The sequence below is a fragment of the Mercurialis annua genome, linkage group LG7, assembly GCF_937616625.2.
Source record: "Mercurialis annua linkage group LG7, ddMerAnnu1.2, whole genome shotgun sequence".
Classification (NCBI taxonomy): Eukaryota; Viridiplantae; Streptophyta; class Magnoliopsida; order Malpighiales; family Euphorbiaceae; genus Mercurialis; species Mercurialis annua.
Window position 1 is genome coordinate 5,538,472 of NC_065576.1, and position 27,775 is coordinate 5,566,246.

General features: G+C 29.7%; 3 protein-coding genes and 1 long non-coding RNA gene across 6 annotated transcripts; 2 read left to right on the forward strand and 2 right to left on the reverse strand.

The window, feature by feature from the left end:
* Positions 1–444: 444 nt before the first annotated feature.
* Positions 445–6,208, reverse strand: LOC126656410 (uncharacterized). 2 transcript variants are annotated; one of them, XM_050350980.2, is made up of 3 exons: positions 5,718–6,208; positions 4,678–5,183; positions 445–1,564 (listed from the first exon to the last, which is right to left on the reverse strand). In XM_050350980.2, exons 1-3 carry the CDS (start codon positions 5,761–5,763, stop codon positions 713–715), a joined length of 1,404 nt encoding a protein of 467 aa, XP_050206937.1. In that variant the 5' UTR covers positions 5,764–6,208; the 3' UTR covers positions 445–712. The 2 variants fall into 2 exon arrangements, with proteins under 2 accessions (XP_050206937.1, XP_050206936.1); XM_050350979.2 differs by having other exon boundaries at positions 4,678–5,272.
* A 383-nt stretch (positions 6,209–6,591) lies between these two features.
* LOC126656400 (uncharacterized) lies at positions 6,592–8,297 on the reverse strand. The gene is made up of 2 exons (XR_007633215.1): positions 8,079–8,297; positions 6,592–6,775 (listed from the first exon to the last, which is right to left on the reverse strand). It is a non-coding gene; the product is annotated as an uncharacterized LOC126656400 (long non-coding RNA).
* A 5,321-nt stretch (positions 8,298–13,618) lies between these two features.
* LOC126657354 (F-box/FBD/LRR-repeat protein At1g13570-like) lies at positions 13,619–16,821 on the forward strand. Of its 2 annotated transcripts, none has more exons than XM_050352025.2 (5): positions 13,619–13,819; positions 14,266–14,357; positions 14,878–15,723; positions 16,021–16,176; positions 16,348–16,821. In XM_050352025.2, the coding sequence occupies exons 2-5, from the start codon at positions 14,346–14,348 to the stop codon at positions 16,627–16,629; spliced, it is 1,296 nt and encodes a 431-aa protein (XP_050207982.1). In that variant the 5' UTR covers positions 13,619–13,819; positions 14,266–14,345; the 3' UTR covers positions 16,630–16,821. The 2 variants fall into 2 exon arrangements, with proteins under 2 accessions (XP_050207982.1, XP_050207983.1); XM_050352026.2 differs by having other exon boundaries at positions 13,619–13,790.
* A 7,536-nt stretch (positions 16,822–24,357) lies between these two features.
* On the forward strand, positions 24,358–26,897 carry LOC126655329 (ADP-ribosylation factor-like protein 8b). The gene is made up of 6 exons (XM_050349456.2): positions 24,358–24,561; positions 25,076–25,157; positions 25,249–25,281; positions 25,458–25,579; positions 26,321–26,482; positions 26,593–26,897. The coding sequence occupies exons 1-6, from the start codon at positions 24,524–24,526 to the stop codon at positions 26,708–26,710; spliced, it is 555 nt and encodes a 184-aa protein (XP_050205413.1). The 5' UTR covers positions 24,358–24,523; the 3' UTR covers positions 26,711–26,897.
* Positions 26,898–27,775: the final 878 nt, after the last annotated feature.

The following is a 27,775-nucleotide window of genomic DNA, read 5'->3' on the forward strand; positions in this document are numbered from 1 at the left end:
ATTTTCAAGTCGGTTATAGGATATGTTTAATGTACCAAAAAAATCTAAACTTTTACAGTTTTTAATTTAACTACAAAAATTAATTTGTTAATTTAGCTTGACTTGAAGAATTTCGTAGTTATATTCCAATTGCAGAAATCAAGAGAGACATATGTTCTTTGCTTACATGGATGACATGTCATATATTTTACATGATTGTCATTTCAGTATATATTTATAATTCATAACTGAATGATATAAAAAATTAAACAATAAAAAATAATGATAAAATCTTACTTTTTTATTTTATTTTTACACTTTAAAGAAATTTGTCGTTTAGGAGAAAAGTAAAAGTGAGCGATCAAAAAAAAAAAGTGGATACTACGTTTGCATACAAATTGATCAAACTAACAAGTACATCAATAAAGACTATATTTATTTAAATTTTATAAAAATCAACAGTAATTATAATAAAATTCTTCAAATCATTGTCAAAATTGATATAAGTAACATTTTTAGTAATTGTTATACACAGTGTGGAGTAATGCTTATTATTGCCAAATTTTCCAACTCTCAGGAATTACTTCTTCCAACAAACATGAGAATCCTCCTGCCTAATATTAACATCACCTAAATGTAAAAGTAAAGGCTTCTCAAAATTTATTAAGCCAATTATAATGAATAAGCAAACATCATTTCACTAATTATACATTAAATAAGATGCAAAAACCTCTCATTTTAACCCTCTCCATCCAGAAGGAAGCCTCCACTTTCTATGCCAGTATAAAGATACTCTTGGCCATACTGGGAATCCAAAATTAAACTCGAGAGGCCGATCGGCAGGTCCGCCAACTATCAACGGTAACCATACATATCTCGAGTCCCTCAAGTCAGCGGGATTCCACCGATCTGCCATGAAAATAAAAGAACCCGGAATCCCTGCCAATGGAATCACATATGTGCTTTGAGCAAAAAATGTTGTCAGTCGAAACATTTTGTTACCTCCGATACACGGGTTTCCCATAGTTTCCCATGGCCCCATAATCGACTCGGATGCATGTGCTAGGGCCTCATTTGGTGCCCATCCGGTGCACCCGGACGTGATCATGTAATAAGTCTCTTGATACTTAAACAATGCAGGGGCTTCCCGGTGTTGTCCGATGAGGACCCTTCTCATAATAGGGGTGACATCGAGATAGTCATCCGTAAGAGGTCCCATGTGAAGCTCGCTATTGTCCTCTGAGGAATATATAAGATAAGCAACACCATCATCATCTTTAAATATTGTCATATCTCTGCTGTCAAATCCGTGGGGTCTTTTGCTTCGGAGGTAATTAAAAGGACCAGTGGGGGAATTACTAACAGCAATACCAACGGAAGCTTTAGTATAGTTGGCATCGTCAATATGCATCCACATCACATACTTCTCAGTCCGATCATTATATATCACTTTTGGCCTCTCGAGCACATTAGATTTGTGCAGGTCATGGGTTTCATCTGTCTCTTCTGCTGCCAATACAATCCCCTCATTTTTCCATTTCCACAGATCTTTGGAGGAGTAGCAACCAACACCGATAATGTCAACCTGAATAAAGCCGTAACGAGTTACATAAGTAGATTTCAAGAACAAAATCTTTGACGTCTGTGCTAATAAGAATGCCAAGAACAGTTTAAGACACATAATAAACAGGTTTACGAGAAACACAGTCGGATAAACCAAGATAACAATTCTAGCATGATAAGTTCTAGAATGTGTTGCAACATCATTAAAATTTGCATGCACGTATTGAAGGACTAAATTCATCATAGGGAATCGTAAAAAAACTATGAATGTAGTGGACCGTTCGTTCTACAGACAGTTAAAACTATAATTGCAATCATGTAGTGAAACTGCAGAGGATATAAATTCAATGCTTTCACAGATATCTCCTGACATCGTGAATATGCATGTAGTTAATGATATACCAGGACTCACATCTATGTCATGAAACCATTAAATGCCTAGATAAATTCTACAAAGTACATCAAGTAAGTGATGTACAAGACAAAAAAATCTGCAGACATAGGGAAGGTTAAATAAAATGCTTACTAAGAATCCGAGTTCATTTTCTTAAATTTTATTTTTAGAAACATCGCTGTATAAAACAGTAGGGACATTTCACAACCACGACATCAAAAGTGATACAAAAGAAGCAGCCAAAATTTCAAGCACGTGAAAATCCTGAGACAGAACACCCACGATGATTTACAAAAGCATCTTCAAATCCGATTAAGAAAAACAGCATTACGCGGCACACTGCAACTAAGCCTTATGAAGAAACAAAAGATAGAAGGAAAGCCTATCTTACACAGTCCCTGGCTAAACTTTGACAGACGGCAGTTTATCTGATTTATCAAAGCCCATTTTCATGCTGCCTATATGCATGGAGTGAGTATAGTGTTGAACTTGGACTTTTAAGTGTCAGATGCAAAATAGATGAATCAAAATCGTCACTGGACATATTTAAGTAAACTACAATATGATCATTGTGATGCTTATACCTAAGCAAGCATATGTAATTACATTATTAGGTGTTGAAGAAAATAAAAGCTATCACATGAGCAATAGAATCATACTGCATTTACAAACACATAATGGTTTTGTTTTAAGAGTATTAAGCATAAATAATATCACTTTACTCACCCTCAGATAAAACTTCACATATACAGATGAAAATCAGAATATAAAATCTTTTAATTGGAAAATTTAATTACAATCAAAATGAGATAGCCTTCACAGGCATGAAGATAATTTCACAATATTTTTAAACTAGTACTGCACAATAACATTTTATCAAACTCTACAAAACGAACAATATCAGGTTAAACATACTATTTCAAACTGGAAAATATATCTTTTTTTTTCAATATATGTAAAAAAAACATAACATTTCTACACTTTCAAACATCTGAGCATTCAAATATATGTCCTACATTCATTCGTGAAGGTACTCCTAATGGGTTGAAGACCATATCTACAGGTCTTGCAAATAAGACATCTTGTCTAGGTAAAAATTTTTATTTTCAAAAAAACAATCCTCACAGATGCTACTTTTTTAAGTTTTAAAATAATTTTACGAGGATCCATCGTCAAGATGGCAGATATAACTAAGCAAATGTCAAAATGACTATTTAACACGCGATAGACAAAAGCAACTTCTTTAAATGCTATTGACACACTCCCCAAAAAATAAACAACCAATACTGGTTAGTACAGCATGTCAAGAGGATTTGAGTTTGACTAAGAATTTTTTAAACCATATAAGGAAATGCTCGATATAAAGGCTCAAATTTGCATAAACATCTTTTAGTAATAACTCAAACTTTACAAGGGCACAAGCACTCTCTGTAATACTTTTTTCCTATACAAGAGCCAATTAGATTTGAATGAGCAAATAAAATAAGCAGAGGCCTGAGTCAATCTTTGTGCTAAAAAATTAAGACAATAGATGGGACATACTTATATTTCATATATAAGAAGATAGAAGCATGTATCCTAACTTCTTTTACATGTTTTGCAAATAATATCCCAGTGTTGTGGTTAGCAGGTCGTTTTATCATGCCCTAGTAAAAAAACGAAGCAGCTGTCATTTCCAAGGACTTAGACTGGCTACTTTTAATGGCCCCAAATTAAAAAATGGAAAGTCATGGACTACATTATGTGTAATCTACATGTACATTAAATGAATGAAGATCCCATAGAAAAATATACAAGTTTTGTATAAATGCATTCTTAAACATGCTCATTAACATTGCTGCAGATTAGAATGTCCAGTGTTACTCTTATGGCTACAGTATCTTCCAATGAAAGTATTTCCTTCCTACAAAGTCACTATTGCACTCTGACTTGATAGGAATTTCTAGACCCCGTATACTTAAGATGTCCGATCAGAAATATAACTGCATAATTCTCCAGTAAACAGGGTATGTAAAACTTGATATATTTGGGGAAATGCTAAGAGTCAACTAGCAAGCTATATTCAAAGGGTATACACTATGTTGTTTGATAGATACAAAATGGAAAGGACAAGATAATCAAAAGAGGAGTATCAGGCCGGATCTTTATAAAACATACTCCTCTCATAATAGTAGTACTATAGTCAAGTACCAGTTTTTCAACAATTCCCTTCCACACAAATTCAATAATGTACTCTGACCTATGCAATCCGAAATATACTTGGATTAAACTTGCACAAAAGGAGGCCGAGCAGCTTTCACAGAAATATACCAACCACAGTTTCTTATATGTCAATATATTTACCCCAAACATCAGGAACATGATTAATTAAGCCCGAAAAAGTTGCAAGAAAGGTTATCCTATGTTATTGTTCAAAACTTACAGAACACCATTTATGACCCTAACCTCTTAGGAATGGCCATGGAAGCTGCTACCTGAAACTGATCTAGGTGGGGGAACAGATTCTATGTCTAGAAATGAAGCCCTTGACAATTTATTGCGTTCAGTATAAAAGACAGCATTTTCCCAAGATTAAGCTTTGTTATAGTAACACATCAAGAATAACACCATTGACTAGCATTATCATTCCAGCACATGCAAATAGATTTGCAATTTCAGATGTAAAGACACGATACTTGGAAGATATGGCAACTGCTACCAAAAATAAAAAACTGATGGAGATAACAAGAATACTAACTTACCCGTGCTGCTCCTTTTTTGTGAGCGTGATAAGTAGGTCCGTCTTTGTACTCTCCATACCAATAATAAGTCTTCGACCTCTCATCGTATAGAATACCTCCCCCATGAGCTTGAATAGGATTTCCCTCGGTGTCCAGCCAAATTCTCCCAGGATAATAGTACAAACTATTGTTGCCAGCATCATTCATCGGATCAATAGCACTTTTCATACCAGGAAAGAAAATGTGTCGAAGTTGGGAATTCTCGTCAAGAAATTCATCAATCAACGAGGTTGACCTCTTGGAAGGCTTTCTTTTGGCAGCACGTTGAGATCTTTTTCTCGGTGGAGGAATTTGGATATTTTCCTCTTCCACCTCTTCAAGTTCACGGATAAGAGGACGATGAGTGGCACGAAATTGAATTTCTCCACCTTTTCCGGCACTGGTGTGACCAACAAGGGAGTATAAATGAAGAAAAATTAAAAATCCGACCAAGCTCCAGACCACAGCAGACATCGAACATCTGCTTCCTGCATTGCAAGGGAAAGCTGTTGATTTTCTGAATTTGTTCCTCAGCCTCATTTTCTCTCTTGTTTTTCTTTTTATCTCCAAGACAATGCTGCAATTAACAAAATGCAATATATAGGGATCCAATGAACTCTAACAACAAAAGCCATACACTTTTCTAATTTCATTATCAGAATGAACTCAAAAACAATACTACTACCAATAAAAAGAAAATCTTCACAAATCCAAAATTTCAACTGCCAAACCTATTAAAACTTTTCATCAAACATTTTGTTCATAATCTACAAAATTAAATGTCTCTTCATTCATATCATAGGTAGCACGGACACTTCATTCAATAAACCTTTTCCGTTTCAAAAACGTGTCGGAAACTTGTCCTTTTGGACACCCAACTTCATTTTTTACATAGAAAACTTTAAAATTACATCAATCAAGAACCCAAAAGGTATATTTAATTTTCCCAATTCATCTAAAAGAATACCAATAAAGTTGGAAAACCAAAATATTAACTTTATGCCAAAATATCAGCAAGTTACCTGACCAATTACTACGAACCATGAGTTGAACAAAATTTGCAGACATGGGTATAAATACTGATGCTGTTTTGAGTTCAGAAATCAAACTAACTCATCCACATTCAGTCCTTAGCTGAGTTCATAATCTCATTTCATTACAAAAGAATCAAACAAAAGAAGAGAAGTTGGGCAGTTAATTTGAGGCTGAATTTGGATCTGACGAGGTTTGATGGCTGATGATGACTTCAGACCCAAATTAAACAAAGAATAATTTATAGTTAAATGTATTACAGCGGTTGTTGGGTGTTTAAGAGGTGAGTGTCTAAATACGATTTGTCGACTGATTTTTGTGGGTTTTAATTCTTTCTGTAAATTGTGAACTGATGATTTGATGGGTTTTGCGTTTTGCTTTTGAATTTCTTTATTTCTTTGATTCTTGGATTTTTGTTTCTATCACTTCTAGATTGTCTCATAAATTGTTTCCATTTTTGTCTCTCAAATGGGAAAACTATACAATTTTTTTGGTAATCTAGATTACACTTCCATAATCTATATAATCAAAAAGGGTATTTTTTTTATAAAACTATCCCAAAAAGAATATTTATAAAAATGCTGATTAAAAAAAATAAAATTTCCTACTATGTAGTCCATGACTTGGTTAACAAATAAATATTCTAAAAAAATATTTAAAAATATTGTCTACTGAACTATTATATATTTATTAGCATATTTATATGTTGTATATGGAATTTACCAACTTGTATGTGAATTATAACTAAGAATAAAAATAAGAAATATAAATATATATATTTATATTTTTTTTTGGCAAAGCAGCAATTGTATTAATTTCGGTAAATAGAAGTACATAATGTTTGTGAGAACTAGATAACAAATATTACAATAATAACTCCTAAAAAGGAGGCTTTAAGGACTTTTTAGCCACTTCATGGGCCATCCAAGTACACATTCGCTTAACATATGCAAAGTAAGCGAACGGTATAAAATTATGACTTCTATTATTGATGGAATATCTTTCTCGACTTATTCCAGTGTCTTCGCAACTTCGGGTGATATTATTCCTGAAAGATAATAAAAACTACAATAAGTAATAAAACTCAAAATTTGCATACAAATCATACCAATAAGTGTTACTATTTTATAATTGCATCAGAACTTATCTTGAACATTGCAGTAGAGGCCTTCATCGACGTACTTTAACCTCACACGGAGTACAATATCCTCACAAAGAGTATAAAACCTCACAAGTAGTACTTTAACCTCACAAGGAGTACTTTAACCTCACAATGAGTACTTTAACTTCACAAATTGATATGACAAATTTTATGTATAATTAATGAAATCTAAATAGAGTAAAAAATAATATATAAGTATACAAATATTTTTAAAAAATATATGGACAATTTGATAATTTTCAGATTTTTTTTAAAAACAAAAAAAACTGCCACCATTAGAAACTGCCGCCATCAAGAATTTGATTATATGAAATGAATATATAACCAAAGTATTGAATATATTATGGATAATATAACGGCGGAGGAAGACAACAAATCTCTTTTTTGTTAATAATTCACTGTGGTTCAACATTCATAAACATACTAACTAACTAGTAAAATATCTCACAAATTTGAGAAAGAAGAAGAAATTATCATGAATCTATTTGAGAGGATATATTAAGTAAGAAATTACCTTCTTATTTTCTGCCACTGTACCAAAAATAAACAAAAGTGCATCCAAAATTGCAATGATCAATTAATAAAATTGCACCACACCTTAGACAATAAATAGAAACTGCTATCGATAAAATCATCGTGAATTGAAGAACAGAGGTTGTTGAAACGGCCGCTAGAGTAAGAATTATGGCGGTTACCGGAAATCCCATGTGACCGAAAATGCTGTTGTTGAACTCTAACCTCTAACCTTTTACTGCCGCACGCTATCCATCGCTGCCGCTGCTAAATATTCATAGATGCCGCTCATAGAAATAATAAGTTTCAACAAACTTGCAGAGGGCAATAGGCTCCAATTGGGATTCTGTTTCCATTTTGACAGTTATGGTTTTTGTTTGGGAGAGTGTGAAATAGGTATCACAGTTAATTAAAAAGTAAAAAAAAAGAAAATTCAGTTCAGTGGGTCAAGAGAGGTAATGGGGTGAATCGGGTTTCAAAATCTCCAGCGAAATTACTGGATGTCTCGCCGGCCGGTGGGGGAATGGTGTATTAAATTAACAAATAAATTAGTGAAGAATAAAAACCAGTATTAGGAAGGAAAATTAACAATTAATCAGTATTACGAACAAAAACCAGTATTAAATTAACAATTTAGGAAGTTAAAATGTCAAAAATATGGTGCAAGATCACTAACCCATTATCTCCGGATTCCTCGCATAGCAGTTATCTAATTCATTCTTTGTGTACGATGGATGTCTCTGCTGAATCTTCTAGATAGAGAACGTGGGTCTTGGTAGTGGCAATCTTGAGTCTCCGATTCCGGCAGGCAAATGATACCAGAGAGATAACCGTCTCCGATCGCATTTTCTCCTTTGGTTTGCACTTGGTAAATATTAGCGGCGAATGTCAGATGTTGTCATACCTCGGTCCTTTTTTCTTAAACATTTTAGCAACGAAAAAATATATATTTATATTAAGTTTTTATTTTTATTTTTAATTGGATTTTCTGTTTTTTTTTTTTTTTTTAAAATACCGAACGCCGAAGTTTTATACAATTACTAACCGAATCTAACTTTATTCATTAAATAACCAAACTATAATTTTAATTTTGATTTTGATTTTACGGTTCAGTTTAGTTTTTATGCTCTCCTTATTCATCGTACATCAATTTTATTTTTATTTTTCATATTATTGTACTAACAATTATTAATTTATTTTGAAATAACAACCACACAAGCAAAAATAAATGACATGGCAGCCATGTATGTAAAAATATTTATTTTATCTCAATTTTATAATCTAAAAATTTTGAAATTAAATAAAAATTAAAAAAATTAAAGTTTTTAATTTACATTAGTAAAAGTTGTAACAGAAATTCGGCCACAAGTAATCAGCCTTTAACTTTTTTGGTATTATGAAAGTTGGTCACCCCAAATTAAATTAAATTTAGTAATACCGATAGTAATTTAAAGTACAAGAGAAATCATTATAAAAAAAATAAAAAATCAATTCATTTTGACAATTTTAACTTCAAAATCATTCTATTAATTATAAAGTTACATTATTATGAAGGGTTTCTTGTAATAAGTTGGTAAGCTTGCTCCTCAATTAAGCATTGCCAGGTAAAGTAATGCTTGGTTATGTTTGCTGGCATATACTTAGCCTGGTTAGTTGACCATATTATTATTGTTTAGTTATTTTTGTTGTCTATGTTTAGGTAATTATATTTGAGGGTTTAGTGTGATGGCTAAGTTTCCGATTGACCTTTTTATATTTTTTGGATTACAATTTGTACCCTCATATTACCAGTTATTAGACGGGGTTATATTTCATCATTAAATCGAGGGTCATTTTTATATTTTGATGATAACATTAGGGTCATTTATGAGTGTCTAAAATTGAGAATAATAACAAAAAACAAGTGAATTCCATGTAGGGGTGAGTTATGTTCGATTCGAGTTTCAAATAGCCAAAACTGAACCAAACTATCCCTATTAAAATTAAAACCAAACTTTACTAGTTCAATTTACTGTTATTTCAATTCGGTGAACTAAAATTTTAATTTGATTTGATTTGATTTGGTTGGTCTCCCTTTATAAAAATATAACATAAATTTTCAATCAACCGTCATTAAAATAAGTTTATAATTAATTTGTTTACTAAATTTAATGTTTATTAGTAATATTTTTTAATTAATTTTTTAATAAAAGTGATAATAAATAATAAATTTAGTATTTTAATATATATATATATATATATATATATATATATATATATATATATATATATATATATATATATATATATATATATATATATATATATATGACGTGTATGGAAGTTTATTTTTTGGGTTTGGTTTAGTGAACCAAACCCTAAAACCAAATCAAAACGGAAAACTAGAAATTTTATAACTTTTAAACCAAATCAAACTACCCACTTTAACCAATCACTCTCAATTTTAGTTATGTATGGTTCGATTTTATGATTTGGTTTGATTTTACGGTTGGTTCGGCGTGTCCTCACCCTTAATTTTATGGATACTAAAAGGAGTAAAAATAATAATGGAGGAAAATTTATAGAAAATTATTTTATTGGAAAAATATTCACCTGATAAATTTATAATATAAGTTAACAAAAATAATTTTTTGATATAAATTAGCGGAAGGTACATAAATGACTCTAATATTGCCACCGAGATACAAACATGACCCAAATAATTTGAAAGGCGTGAAAACGAATTTTAGTATAAATGTAAAATTTAACCCCGTCTAACAGAAGGATCTAAATTTTACTCCCTTCGTCCAAAATTTATAGACACTATTTTTATTTTTTTGTCCAAATTATATGCAGTCATTTATTACTTGAATGATGAATTATCATATGTACCTCATTTATTATAGTGGAATTCATTAAAAGTAAAACAAAATATATTAAAAGACAAAAATTACTACTTCATTAAATGAGGATAAGCGTATTTTCATATAAATTAACTCATTTTATTTAGATAAACTAATTTTTTAAATATTTATATTTGTCCTAATTTGTCTATTAATTTCAGATTGAGGGAGTAGTTTTTAAGACATTAGAACTAATTTTTATACTTTGATAGTAATATGAGTCCTAATTGAGATTCGAAAAATATAAAAAAATTAATATTAGAATCGTTCTTGTCTTACTCTTATATATTTTTATTGCCTAACAGTCTAAGTTTAAGTACTTGAGGCTAAGTTCCTCTCGCACATCTTGAGATAGATAAGGGGTTTTATTATTATTTGATGGATTTCGGCATCTCGACAGCGTTAATCTTGCAAAACAGTGTAAATGGCTAATCGGACGGTTTGTCAAGTCAGTTTAGACTTAAAGGAGAATATGTGTATTTATTGTAAGTTGTGTGTTTATACATATCTCAAACTCCTTTTATAGTAGTCGAATGTATACCTTGCAGAATTGCAGTAGGAAAGTGAATCCTACTTTGTACGGTTTGACCCTGATTAGGAGTGATTTTTCTTATTCAAACAAGAGTCATATTTTTAGAACGTCTTCCTAAATAGTCTCGTCTTCCTAACTTGGAGGTCATCTTCAAAAATTGGAGTTTGTATCCAAATAGGAAACATACTCCGTATATGCGTAGATCTAGTGATCAATCAGAGCCCTAGGGTCGACGCGCTTTGTCCGAGTCCTCAGAAATTTGGTCTTTATCTTTGTCGGATGATGTTATATTCTAATCGAGGCGGATTCTATGGATTCGGCCGCTGGGTTTGTTTGATTCTGCCCTTCAGGCGGGAGTATGGTGTTTTCTGAAAATGGATCTCCTGCGACTCGGCTCCATTGTACGTAAAATAGGATTCGGTATCCATCATTACTCTTCACAAACAATCGTTTCGTCTGTTTTTAAAAATAAATAATATTAATAAGGTTAATTGCATATAAAATTACCACCTATACACGAATTTTCAAAAATAATTCAATTTTTACAACGTGTCTATTCATGACACCACATTTCGTTTCTTTTCAAAAACAATATTGGCAATTTTTAGTGGCGTTTTGCTGATATGACGGGATACGTGGCATACCCATCGGGTGTTCAAGTCAGCAAAATTTTATCTAAAACGTGCTCATGTTGTTTTTGAAAAGAAATGAAAGGTAATGCCCTGAGTTGATCCGTTTTAATTGAGTTATTTTTGAAAAATGGTGTAAACATGGTTATTTTATATGTAATTAATTCTATTAATAATTAACCTCTCCTAATAATTAATCTAGAACATTTTTATCTTTTGACATATAAAAAGAGAAGTTTTGGATATTACTAAATTATGTAATTGATTAACGATAACAGGACATATATAATTTTTTTATCTAGGCCAAATCAATAAATAATGTATAGATCCAATATATTAATACTTTTAACTTGTATATATCTATTTAATTTTTTAAACTTATAAATTTATAATTATTTTATAAAAAAATATATTTAATTTTTGTTTAATCAATTTAATTGTTTTAATTTTTAGTAAACTAATTTATTTGAGTTCATTAGTTAGCAAAATTAATTTTTCATAATTATAAAATTTAATTTTAAATCCAAAACTTATATAAAACAACAACAATAAAATTTAATTTAATATTTAATATTTTTCAATAGTTGAAGAAAAAAGAAACATTTGAAGTTCAAAATAAATAACATAAATAAATAAAAATTATATTAAGATAAAAATTGACTAAATTAATTGAAACAATTATATAAAATTATAATTAAATAATTAAATTAAAAAAAATTATAAATTTTAATTGTTCTATATAAATATATAACAAACAGTCAACCTTTTTTTAATTTCTTTGTAGCACATTGGAGCTTATTTAACTGATTGATTAGGACTCAAATGTAGGTGAAAATTGTTGTCATCACACGAGGAGGATAACCCAATTGTTTGACTTTTAAGTCCATGAAAGTGCTAATCATAGTGCAACTTCTTCCTTGATATTTTGTAAAAGAAATTGAAAAAGTCTTTTCAAAAAATTCATCCATACACAAAAGTTGTGATGTGCCACAGAATTTATGATTAATCTTTTATTTTTATTAGGCCTTATCACTTAAAAGCACTAGCGGAATTAGAAATATTTTATAAAATAGAGAAGATATATTAAAAATTTATAAGATGAGAAAGATTGGTAAAATATAAATTCTAAGGTGCAGCCATAATCTTTAAGATGGAAAAATTATACTATTCAATTCTAAATTAATATTTTTTTTAAAAGCTTTAAAATTATAAGGTGGACGTTGTCCACCATATTAATTAACATTAAATAATAAAAATATTTAGTTAGGGTTATAGCATAACATATCTCGCTTTTGTACAAGTGACCCGCTTCAAATACCTGAAATTAAAAATGCTTGTCCAGATGACCAGGTTAGTTTAGGGATTTTTTTCCTACATTCCAGGACATGCATAATGTATGTTGGATTTTTCCAGCCTGTATTAAACGATGTGCAAATAATAAATAAATGAAAACAAAATTTATAGTAATAAAATTAATAATAAATATTATAATATGGCTTATTCATCAATCATATTTTATTGTTCATGATTAGAATTATATCGATCGAAATAAATCCAATACGTCCTTTTTTTTAATCCAAATTATCGTCGAATTATCCTTTTTTTTATCACAAGAGTTAACATTATAGCAAAAACTTTGTCTTTAGCCTGAATGAATTCATTTTAAGTAGTTTTCTTCAATCTATTTTTAAAAAATTCACAAATAAATTCATAAAATGACTTCATCGATTATCAACAAAATAAAATATAAAAATTATTAAAAAAAGTTAGTGATATGCTACAGTTTAATCAATTATGTTGAATCCGATGCTTTGGAACTCGTTTTGAAAATAAAAAAAATTCAAATCTAGTGGATTCTGATATTATTGTTAATTAAATCTATTACTTAATTCTAACTTTTTAACATTTCCAATAAAAGAAATTAAAATTTTATAAAATAATTAAACAAAACAAATAAAAAATACAAGTCTAATAAAATTTAAATAATAATATATTATTAAAAAAATATACAATTAAAATATTAAATAACGGGTCATATAGATATCGTTAACGTGCGTAGCACGTGGCCAAAAAACTAGTATTCCTTAAAAGAGTTTTATACTCACGAAAAGTTAGATTTTGTTGATAAGGGATAATTGGAAAATTAAAAAAAATAAGAATTAATTAGAGAAGCTTGATATTTTGAGACAAAATTCTCAAATAAAACGGGACAGCCGTTTCTCATAAAAAAACTACAGCCCGCAACACAAATTCGCTGCTGTTCCACCGCGCCTCCACCGCGCCTCCACCGGACCACCATTGCTTGTACGACGGCAGCCCCGGCTCTAGCATACCTTAGCCCTCAAGTAGATCCGCCGCTAATTCTTACATTTTGGTGCTTAGACTGTTATTATTTGATCGTTTACGTAAGACAGAAAAAAAAAGCTGATTGGGATCTAATCTGATCTCTGCTTGTTCTTTTAATTTTTTTGAAGCTAAAATTAGATTGTTTTTTTTATTATTGAGAATTTGATGGCTTCTAACTGTGTTTTTCTATATTTTTGCTGTGTTCTGTCAGATATTTTGTAGCTGTAATTTTAGAGTTTTTTGTATTTTCCAATGATTAGTAGAGTTTAATTAAGAGTAATGCTGTATTAATACTTGGGTTAAGTTAGTAAGAATTTTAATTTCCTTCAAAATTTTGTATTTGAATGTGAAATTGTTTGTTTGATATGTACTAGAAAATGTTATTTTGTTGTAATTAAGCTTAAATTTCTGGAGTTTGGACTTTAAGGTTACTATACATTTCAAATAATCTTTCTTTATTCATTTTTGAATTAGGTTTTGAGGCGCCGGAAGTATTTGCTGAAAGAGGAAGGAAGCTCTTGATGGTTTTGACGTTCTTTCTTGAATAATTTTGAATGAATCAAATGGTAAGGTTTTGTGACTGGTGTCGTGTTTATATAAGATTTTGTGGACATTGTTGACAATTGTAGGCATGTGATGATCCTCGTTATACTGACATTTGCTAGATTCTAAACATAATCGCTTTTGTTAGCGAATATTGCTTCACTACTAAATTAGTGAACCAAAAAGGATTGAATTATCACTACATCACGAGTCATGACTCAATATGTGTCTCCCGGACCATGTATCCAACACTTTTTCGTCTCTTCTTTTGACATTGATTTGTATACTTAATGCTTGCATTTTGCATCCAGCAATGTACCATAATAGTGATGTAACTCTACTTTATTTTATTAAACATGTTGTATGCATTGTTACATTAATGAAGCAACTAAAGATTGAGGAAAATCTTCGTAAAGTTTCAATGATGAAGGATGTTCTATACTTCTAATTTTCCATAATGTACAGAAAATAAATGAACTTTGTCATCACAGTCTGTGTTTACAATATCTGATTAGTTTTTTTTGTCTCTCTTGAATATTTCAGAAGAGAGAAGCGCCCAAGTTTCCATGCTTGGAGACAGAGGTAGACAGAATCAGCAACTTACCTGGGCACATTTTAGACCAAATTTTATCACAGTTGTCAATTAGAGATGCAGTGAGAACAAGTGCTTTGTCAAGTAAGTGGAGGCACAAATGGGCTAAAATTCCAAATCTTGTGTTTGATAACCAATGCATCTCAGTTCCTTCTCAAGATCAAACTCTCGTTAAGAATAAGATCGTCAACATAGTTGATCATGTCCTTTTGCTTCATAATGGACCGAAACATAAATTTAAACTCTCTCACCGAGATCTTCTAGGTGTAAGTGACATTGATAGGTGGATTCTTCATTTGTCCAGAAGTTCTGTTTCTCTCAAAGAATTTGTCCTTGAAATATGGAAAGGGCAGCGTTATAAAGTACCTTCTTCTTTATTCACTTTTGAGCATTTAGTTCATTTGGAGCTATTTAATTGTTTACTGAAACCCCCTTTAACATTCAAAGGCTTTAGGAATTTGAAGAGCCTTGACCTTCAACACATTACCCTGACCCAGAATGTATTTGAAAATTTAATATTCAGCTGCCCCCTGCTTGAGAGGTTGACTTTGATGAATTTTGATGGCTTCACTCACCTCAATGTCAATGCCCCAAAACTCCAGTTTTTTGACATTGGAGGTGTTTATGATGATGTTACTTTTGAGAATACTTTTAAGCTAACACTCGTCTCTATTGGCCTGTATGTGAATGTCAAAAATGACCGAAATGTGGTTCATGGGAGTTCTAGTAAATTGCTCAGGTTCTTCGCGAATTTGCCTCACATTCGAAGGCTCGAGGTCCAGAGTTACTTTCTGAAGGTAATCATTCTGCTACATTCATATAACTCAATTTTTATTTCGAAAACTTATAAGTAGTTCATTGAATTATATGACGGAGCTGAAACACACAAATCAACAGATTCATCTTTGTTTTTTTGGTGCTATCTTGCTGTAGTAGCAGTACCTTGGAATTGTGTTACTCAATAGCTATAGTACAAGCACTTGCTTCTAAATAACTCTCTTTAAAGTGATTTAGGGCTCCATTTACTACCTTGTTATATTTATTTGTGATATAGACTTATACCATGGTTCTACTCTATCTTTTGTTTGCACCAGTATTTGGCTATCGGTAATATTCCAAGAAGTTTGCCTAAACCATGCATTAATCTTAGTTACCTATCTATACGGATCAATTTCAATGATATGGAGGAGAACTCAGCTGCCTTATGCCTTTTAAGAAGCTCCCCTAACGTACAAGAACTGGAGATGCTGGTAAGCCGTTTCATCATTTTATGTATTTGTCTAACTCACTAGTCAATCCACAATTTAGCAGCACACCTTTTTGTTTTTCTTCTCCTGCTAATTTATCTAACACATTGGTGCTTATAGCTGTGAACTATATGGAGGAATTTGCAATTTTCTGATATCTTTGAATTCACGCAGGCTCGCCCAGAGGAACAGAGTGTTATCGCAACAATCATCAACTTTTGGGAGGACGAACACTGGAACAATCTATTTGGCCAACTACGACAAGTGAAGATTGTCGGCATTAGTGGTATGAAGTGCGAATGTGATTTCATTAGCTTTCTGCTTTCAAACTCTCCCGTGCTTGAGAGAATGACTGTGAAACCAGCTTCCGGTGATGGATGTTGGGAGCTAGCAAAAGAGTTAATGCGCTTTCCACGTGCCTCAGTGCGATCAGAAATCATTTATATTGACCCGTAAATATGAGTTTAGAGTTGTTGGGTAACCATTAAAGGCGATGCATAACATGTCATAATTATGGTAAAACTCTTATGGTAAAACTCTTTTGAGTAATATATATTATGCATTGTGCTTGATGAATTGGCCATTTCTTAGTCCAATTTTGGAAATGTATAACTAAATAATGGCTTGTAGTCGATATCATTTTGCTCAGATACCAGAGTGTTGTATAAACCGAGAATTGTATAGCAGAAGGAACAAAAAATTAATATGGTAGTGGTTATTTCTTAGCGAAAAAAGAAGAAACGACTCGGCATCTGCATAAGTAAATGATTAAAATAAAACCTTTGAAATTAAATTAAAATTAAAAGAAACTGGAATTGATAAAAGTCCTAAGAGAAATTTGGTCACAAGTTATCAGCCGTAACTTTTTTGCTATTAGGAAAGCTGGTCACCCAAAATTAGATTAAATTTAGTAATACTGATAGTGTTATATTCAAATACAAGAGAAATCATGTAAAAAAAATTAAAAAATAATAATTTAATTTAGGCAATAATATTTTAACTTCGAAATCATTCTAATTAATTATAAAGTTACATTATAATGAAGGCTTTCTTCGAATAAGTTGGTGTGCTTGCTCCACAATTAAGCATTGCCAGCTAAAGTAATGCTTGGTTATGTTTGCTGGCATTATTAGCTTGATTAGTTGACCATTTTAGTAATATTATTTATTTACTTTTTCTGTGTAAATTTAGGCAATTACCAAGTTATGTAAATTCCATCAAGTTCATTGAACTGAAGGGTCATGTTTATAATTCATTGTAAAATTAACAGTGTGAATTTAATTATTATTTTATTTTTTGATTTATGGTAATAGGTCATATATAATTTTTGTGTCTACACCGGATCAAATAATATAGAGAAAATTACAAAAATATTACATTCACGCTGATTTTTTACTGCATTAGCCACTTTTGTTTTTCTTTACATTCTCTAGCCAATTGCTTCTTATCCTTTTTGACCAAATTTTTGAATTTATTTCTTTTTCTAACCATCCCTCACCACTCTCTTCTCTCAACCTCCATCAGTAGCAATTTTATGATCAAATAGAACCATTCACTGCGGCGTTGTCTTCTACCGCTTACATAGAAATCACTCGGCACTAATAATTCTCTAATCACTTTGTTAATTTCATTTTTCAACTCATCAAATCAGATTGCGGATCACCATTGTAAAGAGAACGACCCGGTTTCTCTTTACGCCCATAACGTTTGTCCCCTTCATAACCCCAGTTAATTCAATTATTTAACATTTCTATTGATTTGTTATTTATTTTTACTTAATATAGAATTTAATGGATGACTATCAATTGGGTGTTTTTATTTTGTATTGTTAGCTTCTGGATTGCTGTTTTTATGCAAGATGATGCAAATTTTAATTTTGTTGAAGAAATCGGATTACAACAAGTTAAGGTAAACTATATAGACAAAGTTATTTAGTTCATCTAATATTTTGGGGGAGTGTATATTGTTGTTAATTTACGATTGTATTTTAATGTCGCGGGTAGATGTTTGTACACATATATTATTATCCTATAGATCTTGATATAACATCAAATTGTGGGTTAGATAAATATGCACATAATTAGTACAGAATTTGTTTGTTATGGGTAGTGTTATGAATATGTATTCTAAATGTAATTAGTGATGCATATAAGTTATTTGATAAAATGTCTAAGAGAGATTTGGGTTGTTGGAATGGTATTATCTTTGAGTATGCACAAAATGAATTAGCTAAAATGGCGTTAGAGTTCGTTTCTATAATGTTTGAGGAAAGACATATGCATGATTTCGCAGAGCTACTTCGATGCGAAAAAGTTATCATTTGCGATACAAGAAATTTAGAATACTTTGTTTTATTTTAAAAAGCGTACACTTTGATTACTGAATTACTTTGATCTATTTTTATCGGGTTTATTGATTATTAAATTATTTGTAATATGTATTATTTATGCATCTGAATTTTACCATGTATCAATAATTTTCTAAAAATTTATCGTTTTTATATCTTGGTCCGTATTATATGATATATTAACCAGTTATTGTTTACTGATTCTTCTCTTCTGTTTTCACTTTGAAAAATGTACATGAACTAGTTCTAACACGCATCTAAATTATTTTTCAGATTTATCTTAGTTGTTTATTAAATATATCTAAAATGTATTATTTTTATATGTTTATATGTATAGTGTGATAATAATTAATCTGTTTTTGTTTACTGATTTTTCTCTTATGTTTTGTAGTTTGTCGATTTCATCAATATTTTCTACAAGAAGTTTAGACTGCTTCCTTTATTTTGAAGAATGTAGCTGAGCTGGTTTCGGGACGTATTTGTGATGTTTTTGAGATGTATCTGAAATGTTTTTAAAATGCACATGTCTTTCTTTCTAAAATGTATCTGAATCATTTTTGAGATTTGATTTGTTATGTAAACTAGAAAATTATAAATATTTACATTTTTAATATAAACTCGTATGTGTAAGATTAACTTCAACTGCTGATAAATTTAATGAAGGCATTATATAGTTATTTGTTCAGTTTATTATGTATACACATATTGGATATATCAATGATACATCGTATATACACCACTGATACATTGTAGATAAATTACTGATACATCATATATTGATTAATTATTTTAACAAAATATATTTTGTATATACACCATAGATTATAATTTTTACAATCATATGCTCTTATTAACAACATATTGTTTGATTTGTCTCTAACTAAAACTTAAGTTGTTTCAGTTTTTGTGTACATGCTATTATGTATACATATTAGATACAGAAACGATACATTATACATACAACATTGGTACATCGTTGATACATCATAGATACATCATTTATTATATCTTCTAGAATCAGTCTCCTATTCATAATAATTATTTTCAACGAATAAATTTTGGAGAAAATGATACATTGTAGATACATCGCTGATGCATTATTTTCTACAAAAAAAAAATTCAAATATTCATATTTAAAGAACCCATTATGAAAAAACCACATCCTTAACTAATTCAAGTTTTTGGGTTCTTAAAGACCTGAAACAAATTCATCCAATAATAAAAAATTTAGTACAATTGCCTAATTAGTGAAATTGGTTGATTAATTAACCAAATAAAACTATAAGAACTGAAATTGAGTTACATATATATTTTGATACATTAATTATACATAAAAGATGCATAAATGATACATTGTAGATAAATTACCGATACATTATAAATACACAGCTGATACATCGTAGATCCATATTTTTATTTTTTGGATTATTTTAACGAAATAAATTTTATATATACACCATAGATTATAAAATTTAAAATCATATGCTCTTATTAACAACATATTGCTTGATCTGCCATAAACTTTTAGCTATCTCTAGTAAAAATTTAAGTAGGTTCAATTTTTAAGTATATGTTATTATGTATATATTAGATACATCAACGATACATTATATATACAACATTGATACATTGCCAATACATTATAGATATATCATTTATTATAACTTCAAACAGTCTGCAACTCATTATAATTATTTTCAACGAATAAATTTTGGAGAGACTGATACATTGTAGATACATCGTCGATATATTATTTTCAATGAACAAAAGTGATTCGAATATCTCTATTTAAAGAACTCATTATGACAAAATTACATTCTTAACTAATCCAAGATTTTGGGTTCTTGAAGACTTGAAACAGATTCATCTAATAATAAAAATTTAGTACAATTGCCTAATTAGTGAAATTGGTTGATTAATTAACCAAATAAAATCATAAAAACTGAAATTGAGTTGCAAATATGTTTTGATACATTAATGATACATAAACGATACATAAATGATACCTGTTTAAATAATTCTGACACGCGTTGATGTGTGATTGACACGCTTTTCTGACACGCGTGTCAGACGTGTTACTGTCACGTTGTCACGCATTTTTACAGCTGTTAACACGTTTTTTTTGACTTTTTTCTCACTTTAAGTGTGACATGTGTCTATTATTTAGTGGTTGGCTAGTAAATGTAAACTTTTAACTGATTTGGTTATGAATGTAAAGATTTTGGGTTTGGGCTATTTGAGTAATATTTGGTCTATTTTGGAATATTTTTATTTTTTTCTCAATAATATATGGATCCAATGAATTAAAATTTAAAAACCAAAAAACTAAAAAATATATAAATAGTTTAATGATGTTAATAAATCTAATTTTGTCGACTTCTATAAAATCTATTTAATTTTTTCAAAGTTGTAAATTTATAATAATTTCTGAGTAAATTACTTTAAAACCCCTGACATTTATCATAATTAACATTTTGACCCCTCTTATTTAAAAATCAAACGATTTGACCTCTCACTTTTGATCTCGTCAACAATTTAATCTCTCCCTCTATTTTTGGTGTTAGTCAACCAAGTTAAAAAACTTAGGGGTACGCTAATTTCAAACTTGAGGGATAAAATCGTAGACAAAAATAAAAATGGAAGACGAAAACATTTTTTTTTTATTTAGTACTTTGACTCAGTTGACTAATACCAAAAATAGACGAAAAGATTAAACCGTTGACAGAAATAAAAGTGAGGGAACAAATTATTTGATTTTCAAATAAAAAAAAATTAAAGTGTGAATTATGACATATGTGGAGGGTTTCAGAGTAATTTGCTCTTAATTTTTTTATATACTCAATCGTCAGAATTGTAAAATTTAAATTTTAATTCGAAAATAATATAAAAAAGCAACACTAATATTTAATTTAATTTTTCATATTTATTGATGTTGAAGGAAAAAAATAAACATTTGAAGTTTAAAACAAGATAGACAAATATTAAACTGAGATAAAATAAATTGACATAATTAAATTTATTGAATCAGATAAAATCACAACAAGGTTATTAAACTAAAATAAATTTATACTTGTTTTAGATAAATTTATAAAAAAAAGTCAATTTTTTTTTCAACTTTTAGCACCATTAGATCTTTTTTAATATTTAATTAAATGAGTCTTTATAATTCAGAAATCAAATGTAGGTGACAATTGTTGCCATCACCCGAGGAGGATAATCCGATTGTTTGATTTTTAAGTCCATGATTAAAATTATACCATCAGTATACATATTATATTTTCTTAAATAATTTTTTATGGTATTTTATAATATTTTTAATCAATCCGATATTTTTATAAATAAAAAAGATCATCACTTATTTTTATAAAATATTGAGAAAATTAGGATAAATACTTCAATTTTAAAATAATATAATTTCCTACCTCAATAAAAATATAAAAAAAATACCTTACTATTTTAATGTTTTTATTTTTTTTTCTCGAACACGTATTTATATTATAATATATATATTTTTATTATTATTTTACCCTAACCATATTTTTGTATTCTTAAGTGACAGTTGTCACTCTTTCTCTCTTTTTTCTCCATTATCTTTCTTCTTTTTCTCTGCTCTTTTTTTTCCGTCATTTTTTTTCTTCATTTTGTTTCTTCTTCATTTTTGTTCTCACTTCTTTATCGTTAATTCATCGCTCTGCCGTCGCTCCGCCATCATTCCGCTGTCGCTCTGTCATTTTTTATATTTGATTTTAACGATAATAATGTGATGATAACTACATGATATTTTATAAAAAATGTGATGATAACTAGATAATAATGTGATGATAACTACATGATAACAGAGTAAAATCATAATTATTTTAAAACTGAGAGTAAAAACATAAATCTAAAAAAATCTTGGAGTATTTTTTATAAATTTTTCGTTTTAAGGTAAAAACAATTATTTTTAATTTTTGAAGTAAATACGTAAACAACCCTAAAATATTTTCAAAATTTTAGGTATTTTTTTGTAGGAATCCTGTTTTGAACAGAGTCCATATCAAATTTGAATTTACATGTAAAAAATCAAATATTATTGGGCTCAGTCCGAGCCTACTCAAATTTAAACCCATGATTACATATACTCTCTATTAGAAGTGTCAAAATGGGTCATGACACGATAATACGATTCGCCTGACACATAAACTTTGCAAATCTAGGTTGAAGTTTAGCGGATTCGTATCAAAAACATGTCCGCCCGTTTATGACATGATATAAATGGATCGTATTGCGGGTTGATTCGCGAATCCATCTAACCAGTTTAAAAATTATTATATTAAAACTAATATAAAAATAAAATAGTTATAATTACATAAGATAAAAAAAATAAAAAAATTAAATTATTAAATTAATATATAAATAAAATTAATTATATAAAAAATAAATAATTTGAGTATTAATTGATAAAATTAAAGTTAAAAATATATTTATATGTGTTAAATATTCTTAATTATTAAGTGGGTCGTGTTAGTCGTGTCGTGTTAGTCGTGTAATTGTATTAAATTATTAATCGTATTACCTGTTTATCTTAACGTGTTAATCATGTCGTGTCACTCATTTAAAATTCGTGTCGTGTTAGGGTTGAAAATTTTGATACATCTAGTTAAATAGGTCGTGTTGACCATAAACGTGTCAACAGAGTGGATCGATACGAACACGATCCGCCAACTTATTTTGACACCCATACTCTCCACCAACCAATTAAGTATGAAATGAATAATTTTATATGAATTAATATTCATTTCATTAAATTCGAAATTTCTTCCACAAATTTAGGGAATCATTTATTGGCAAAAGGCAGAAAATAGTATTGTATACTTATTTCATTGTAGACCATGTATAAACTCACATCTCATGCCTCTTATAGACATAAAGAAAAAAGAAAAGAAATTGATGGAATTTTTTAGAATAAATTTTCTTTAAAATTTATATTCTTATATTTGTTTCTAATTACGATTGATTTTTCAAATATATTTCAAGTTAAAAAATTTGTTATAATTACATTTATTTTCGACAAGAAAAACCTCAATTTTTTATTTATATGGCATATACCGTATTGTCGAGTGCTTTCGCCGTGGTGTTCTTTCGATCTCTACGTATTTCACCGCTTCATCAGAAATTTCCTCTACCCCTACCGTACTCCAGCAGCTTGGCAGTTTTCGCTGAGGTGATAAATTTTCTTTTACACATCACATATTATTCAAATTTATTTATTTAACCCATTTGTCCTATTCAATTTAAATATTGAATCCTAACCCAACATTTTAATACTCTAATTTTTTTTATCAAACATAATGTAACCATAATTTCAAGGTGCTAGTAAATTTGTACGGAGTTTTTTATTTAAAAAAAATTATAGATTCAAATTATATTTACATCTACAGTTGTTTAAAGTTCAAAGCTATAGTTTTTTTTTGTTAAAAATTTCTCGAGTGAGAATTAAATTGTATAATATGAATAATATTTGAAAATGAAAGGATTAAATACAGTCCTATAACTGGAATCAGACACCTCATATACCATATAGTAAAAAAAAATGAATTTAAATTATAATTTATCGATTTGGCATACAAAGATATTTTAATTAATATAAAAAATAGGGAAGTTCTTATCTAGACCCGGTTCATGAAAAATTCATGAACCTATCTAATGAGGTGTTAGAGAAATGAGAAAAAAGAAAAAATAATAAAAAAAGGGAGAAAATTATGTTAGATTTTCTAACACCTCATTGGGTAGGTGCATGGAAAATTCATGGACCGGGACTAGGTAAGAATTTCCCTAAAAAATATTTAAAATGTATGGGCAGTTTGAGCCATTTCTGGAGCAAAATGAACAACTAGATAAATTGTTTTTGGATACCAATCAATTGAACTGATTCATTCAATTATTTTTGTGTAAATAATTTTATTGGCTATTTTTAAAAGATAGATCTCTGCTGATTTTCCCGTCTGTTTCTCCGATCAATCAATGGGATTATGGGAAGCTCTTCTCAATTGGCTTCGCAGGTCAGCTTCTCTATTTTATTTTTCTTTTTTCGTAAATTTTGTAGTTAATTATGTTATTATTATGATTGTTGAAAGAAAAAAAAATGTATATTTATTATCTGGGTATGATTTTTTTTTGTATGTAATGCTAATTACTTGTTTTTTATACATTTATATATTGGATCAGTTGCAGTTTTACGAAATATTGGCCTCCTATCTAGCATGAACACTTCATTCGATGTCTCGGAAATGTTTCGGACACGAAACTTCAGTTTTTATATAGAAACCTTAAAATAACACCGTTTTGCTGTATCCAGTGTCTCGTTTTTCCGTATCCGTGTCCGTGCTGCCTAGTTGGCCTCTGTAGTTACTATTAATTATTGATGTGCTTATTGCTGAAGAGAAATCTGCATTTCATTTAGGGTTTCTTTGTTAGGATCACCCTATTATATACTGTAATTGATTGAGTTCTTGGCCTCAATTAGTGAATTCTGCATATCTGATTTTGTTGTCTATGGGAATGAATGAAATGCAGCCTATTTTTCAAGCAGGAGATGGAGCTCTCTTTGATAGGGCTTCAAAATGCTGGGAAGACTTCGCTCGTAAATGTTGTCGCGGTATGCATTTATTTGCATGTTTTGTAGATTTCTTGTCGAAAATTGGTGTTTGTTGATCCACTAGAAACTGACATCTTGTCGTTGATCGTAGACTGGTGGATATAGTGAAGATATGATTCCTACGGTAAGTTCTTTTTGATCCGTTTACATAATTACATGTATTATAGCATTCTAAAGGTTTTATTGTATATTGCAATATTAGAGATAGCTTCTCCAATTACTGATTTTCTTCCTCACTTTCATATATATTGATTTTTCGTATTTAAATTATATTACTTTACATGTCTTGTTAATCTTCAGGTAGGATTCAACATGAGGAAAGTGACTAAGGGGAATGTCACAATAAAGCTATGGGATCTTGGAGGTCAACCTAGATTTCGCAGTATGTGGGAGAGATACTGTCGTGCAGTTTCTGCTATTGTGTATGGCATTTCTTTTCTCTACCTAAATTTTCTCAAATGATGAAAAACTGTATCGTGGAAATGCTTTTAGTTCCTTGCAGAACATAACTAATTACTTAATGTTTCGCTACATGGTCACAATGCTTATATTTTTGAATGATATAATACATTTTCCTTTCTACATGCATACATCTTTCCATTTCCTATATTATGGAAATGAATCAGGTGAAATAGAAGATGCGTACATGTTCTGATTCCGGCTGAAATATTATTTTATATTCTTTATGTTCACTTTCGGCTGATTAGCTGTTGGTTGTCAGCTGTAAACAGTTACCACGACCATTTTTATGTATGTGGTTAACTGTTTGATCTATTTTTCTTATAATGTGGATGATAGTTTATGATTCATACTATGTTCTGCTGGACAGTAATTCTAGACTAGGCATATATTGTTTTTTTTAGGGGCTGATAAGAGTCATATGACTCGGTTTACAGGTTTGTTCTTTCTGATTATTTACAACTTCTTGCAGACTAGCATGGTCTCTTTAGATATTTTATTGTTCTGTCTTTGATTAATTTCCACATCTTAAAATTTTATTGAGGGTCTAATATGCCATATCATGAATCTTGTGTGCATGACAGTTTGAAGTGAATTTTGATGTATCTTGGATTATTTCCTAGTCAAATTTAGCTATTATCTTCTTAAAACTTCTTCTTAATTGGACGATAATATATGGGGTTTAATGCTGTTTACTTATGCAGCTATGTAGTTGATGCAGCTGATCCTGACAATCTGAGCATCTCAAAAAGTGAACTTCATGATTTATTAAGCAAACCATCATTGAATGGTATCCCAATATTGGTGCTAGGGAACAAGATCGACAAGCCAGGAGCTTTGTCGAAGCAAGCTTTGACTGATGAAATGTACGATAAATTCAAGTTCCACCAAAAGTTTAATATATTAAATACATTTCAAGTTTCGACCTTTACATCGCAAATGTTCATTTTTCACTGAAAATCAAATTGCTTTGCAGGGGTTTGAAGTCAATTTCTGATAGAGAAGTTTGCTGCTACATGATTTCATGCAAGAATTCCACCAACATAGATTCTGTTATCGATTGGCTTATTAAGCACTCGAAGTCGAAGAGCTGAACAATATTATTATTATTTGTATTATAATACAAGGATGCATGTTTGGACTATAATTTTAGAGTTTACCTTCATCTAACATTCTATGCTATTCTTATTCTCCCATGAAATGGTATTGTTGTAAGTTTTTATGCTGTATGATAGAAAACATCTATGCTGAGCCATTAAACTGTTCATAGCATATTCCTAATTTCTGGGACTGTTTGACAGTGAGCTGGTAGTGCATAGTTTAGGACTGACTTATTATGTTCTGTGGAAATTTTCCGAATCTTATGTTTCAGTGTTTTTTTCCCCGAAAAAGTATATTTTTTTATAGAAAATGTTGATTTGCAGCTTTTCATTTCATATTTTTAAGTTAAACATTTTCGTCTCGGTGCAATATTATGGTTAGTGGTTTGCAAAAATCGATTCAAACTGTTTAATCAAAAGGAATCGATAAATTCAGTTCAGATTAATATCATAACAATTAATATGGTTTAAACCGCTCTCACACACACATACACTCTAAGTGACGATTAAAAAGAAAAACAATAATATTCAATATTGTTTTTTAAATATTTATTTTTGTCAAACTGTCAGTAAGAATACGCTTGTTTTTTGTTTTGTTTATATTTTTGGTATATTATTAGTAGATTTTTAATAGATTACTGGTAGATTTTTGTCAAATTTTCAAAAAAGCATATATTTGTAAAAGATAAAAAAAGCATGTTTTTGGTAAAAAAGTAATAGCAAAATGAGCATCGATTGTAATTTCCTCTTCAATATTTGCTAAGTTGCAATTCTTTTAAACCGTTAATCTTTATGACAAAAAGAAAAAGACAAAAGGAACAGTTAATCTTGTACAAATAAAATAATAATTGAAATTTCACAAAAATGCCTATTTTCAGCTGATTGTTTATAAAAATGCGTTCTATTTTTTTTTGCAATAATATTTTTTCTTTTTTCTTCACAAAAGTACGCTTTTGGTAGATTCATGGTACATCATTGGTAGATTTTAGTAGATTGTAAAAAAAATATAGTTTTATAAAATTTTAAAAATAAGTAATTTTTTTATATACTAGTTTTACA

Bases quoted from the DNA above. Each gene is read 5' to 3' on its own strand.
- LOC126656410 (XM_050350979.2), bottom strand. From the start codon at position 5,235: ATGAGGCTGAGGAACAAATTCAGAAAATCAACAGCTTTCCCTTGCAAT. The intron at 1,565-4,677 runs GTAAGTTAGTAT...GGCTTTATTCAG, and splicing joins ACAAAAAAGGAGCAGCACGG to GTTGACATTATCGGTGTTGG.
- LOC126657354 (XM_050352025.2), top strand. The intron at 15,724-16,020 runs GTAATCATTCTG...TGTTTGCACCAG, and splicing joins TCCAGAGTTACTTTCTGAAG to TATTTGGCTATCGGTAATAT. The intron at 16,177-16,347 runs GTAAGCCGTTTC...GAATTCACGCAG, and splicing joins TACAAGAACTGGAGATGCTG to GCTCGCCCAGAGGAACAGAG.
- LOC126655329 (XM_050349456.2), top strand. From the start codon at position 24,524: ATGGGATTATGGGAAGCTCTTCTCAATTGGCTTCGCAG. The intron at 24,562-25,075 runs GTCAGCTTCTCT...AATGAAATGCAG, and splicing joins CTTCTCAATTGGCTTCGCAG to CCTATTTTTCAAGCAGGAGA. The intron at 25,580-26,320 runs GTATGGCATTTC...TTACTTATGCAG, and splicing joins CGTGCAGTTTCTGCTATTGT to CTATGTAGTTGATGCAGCTG.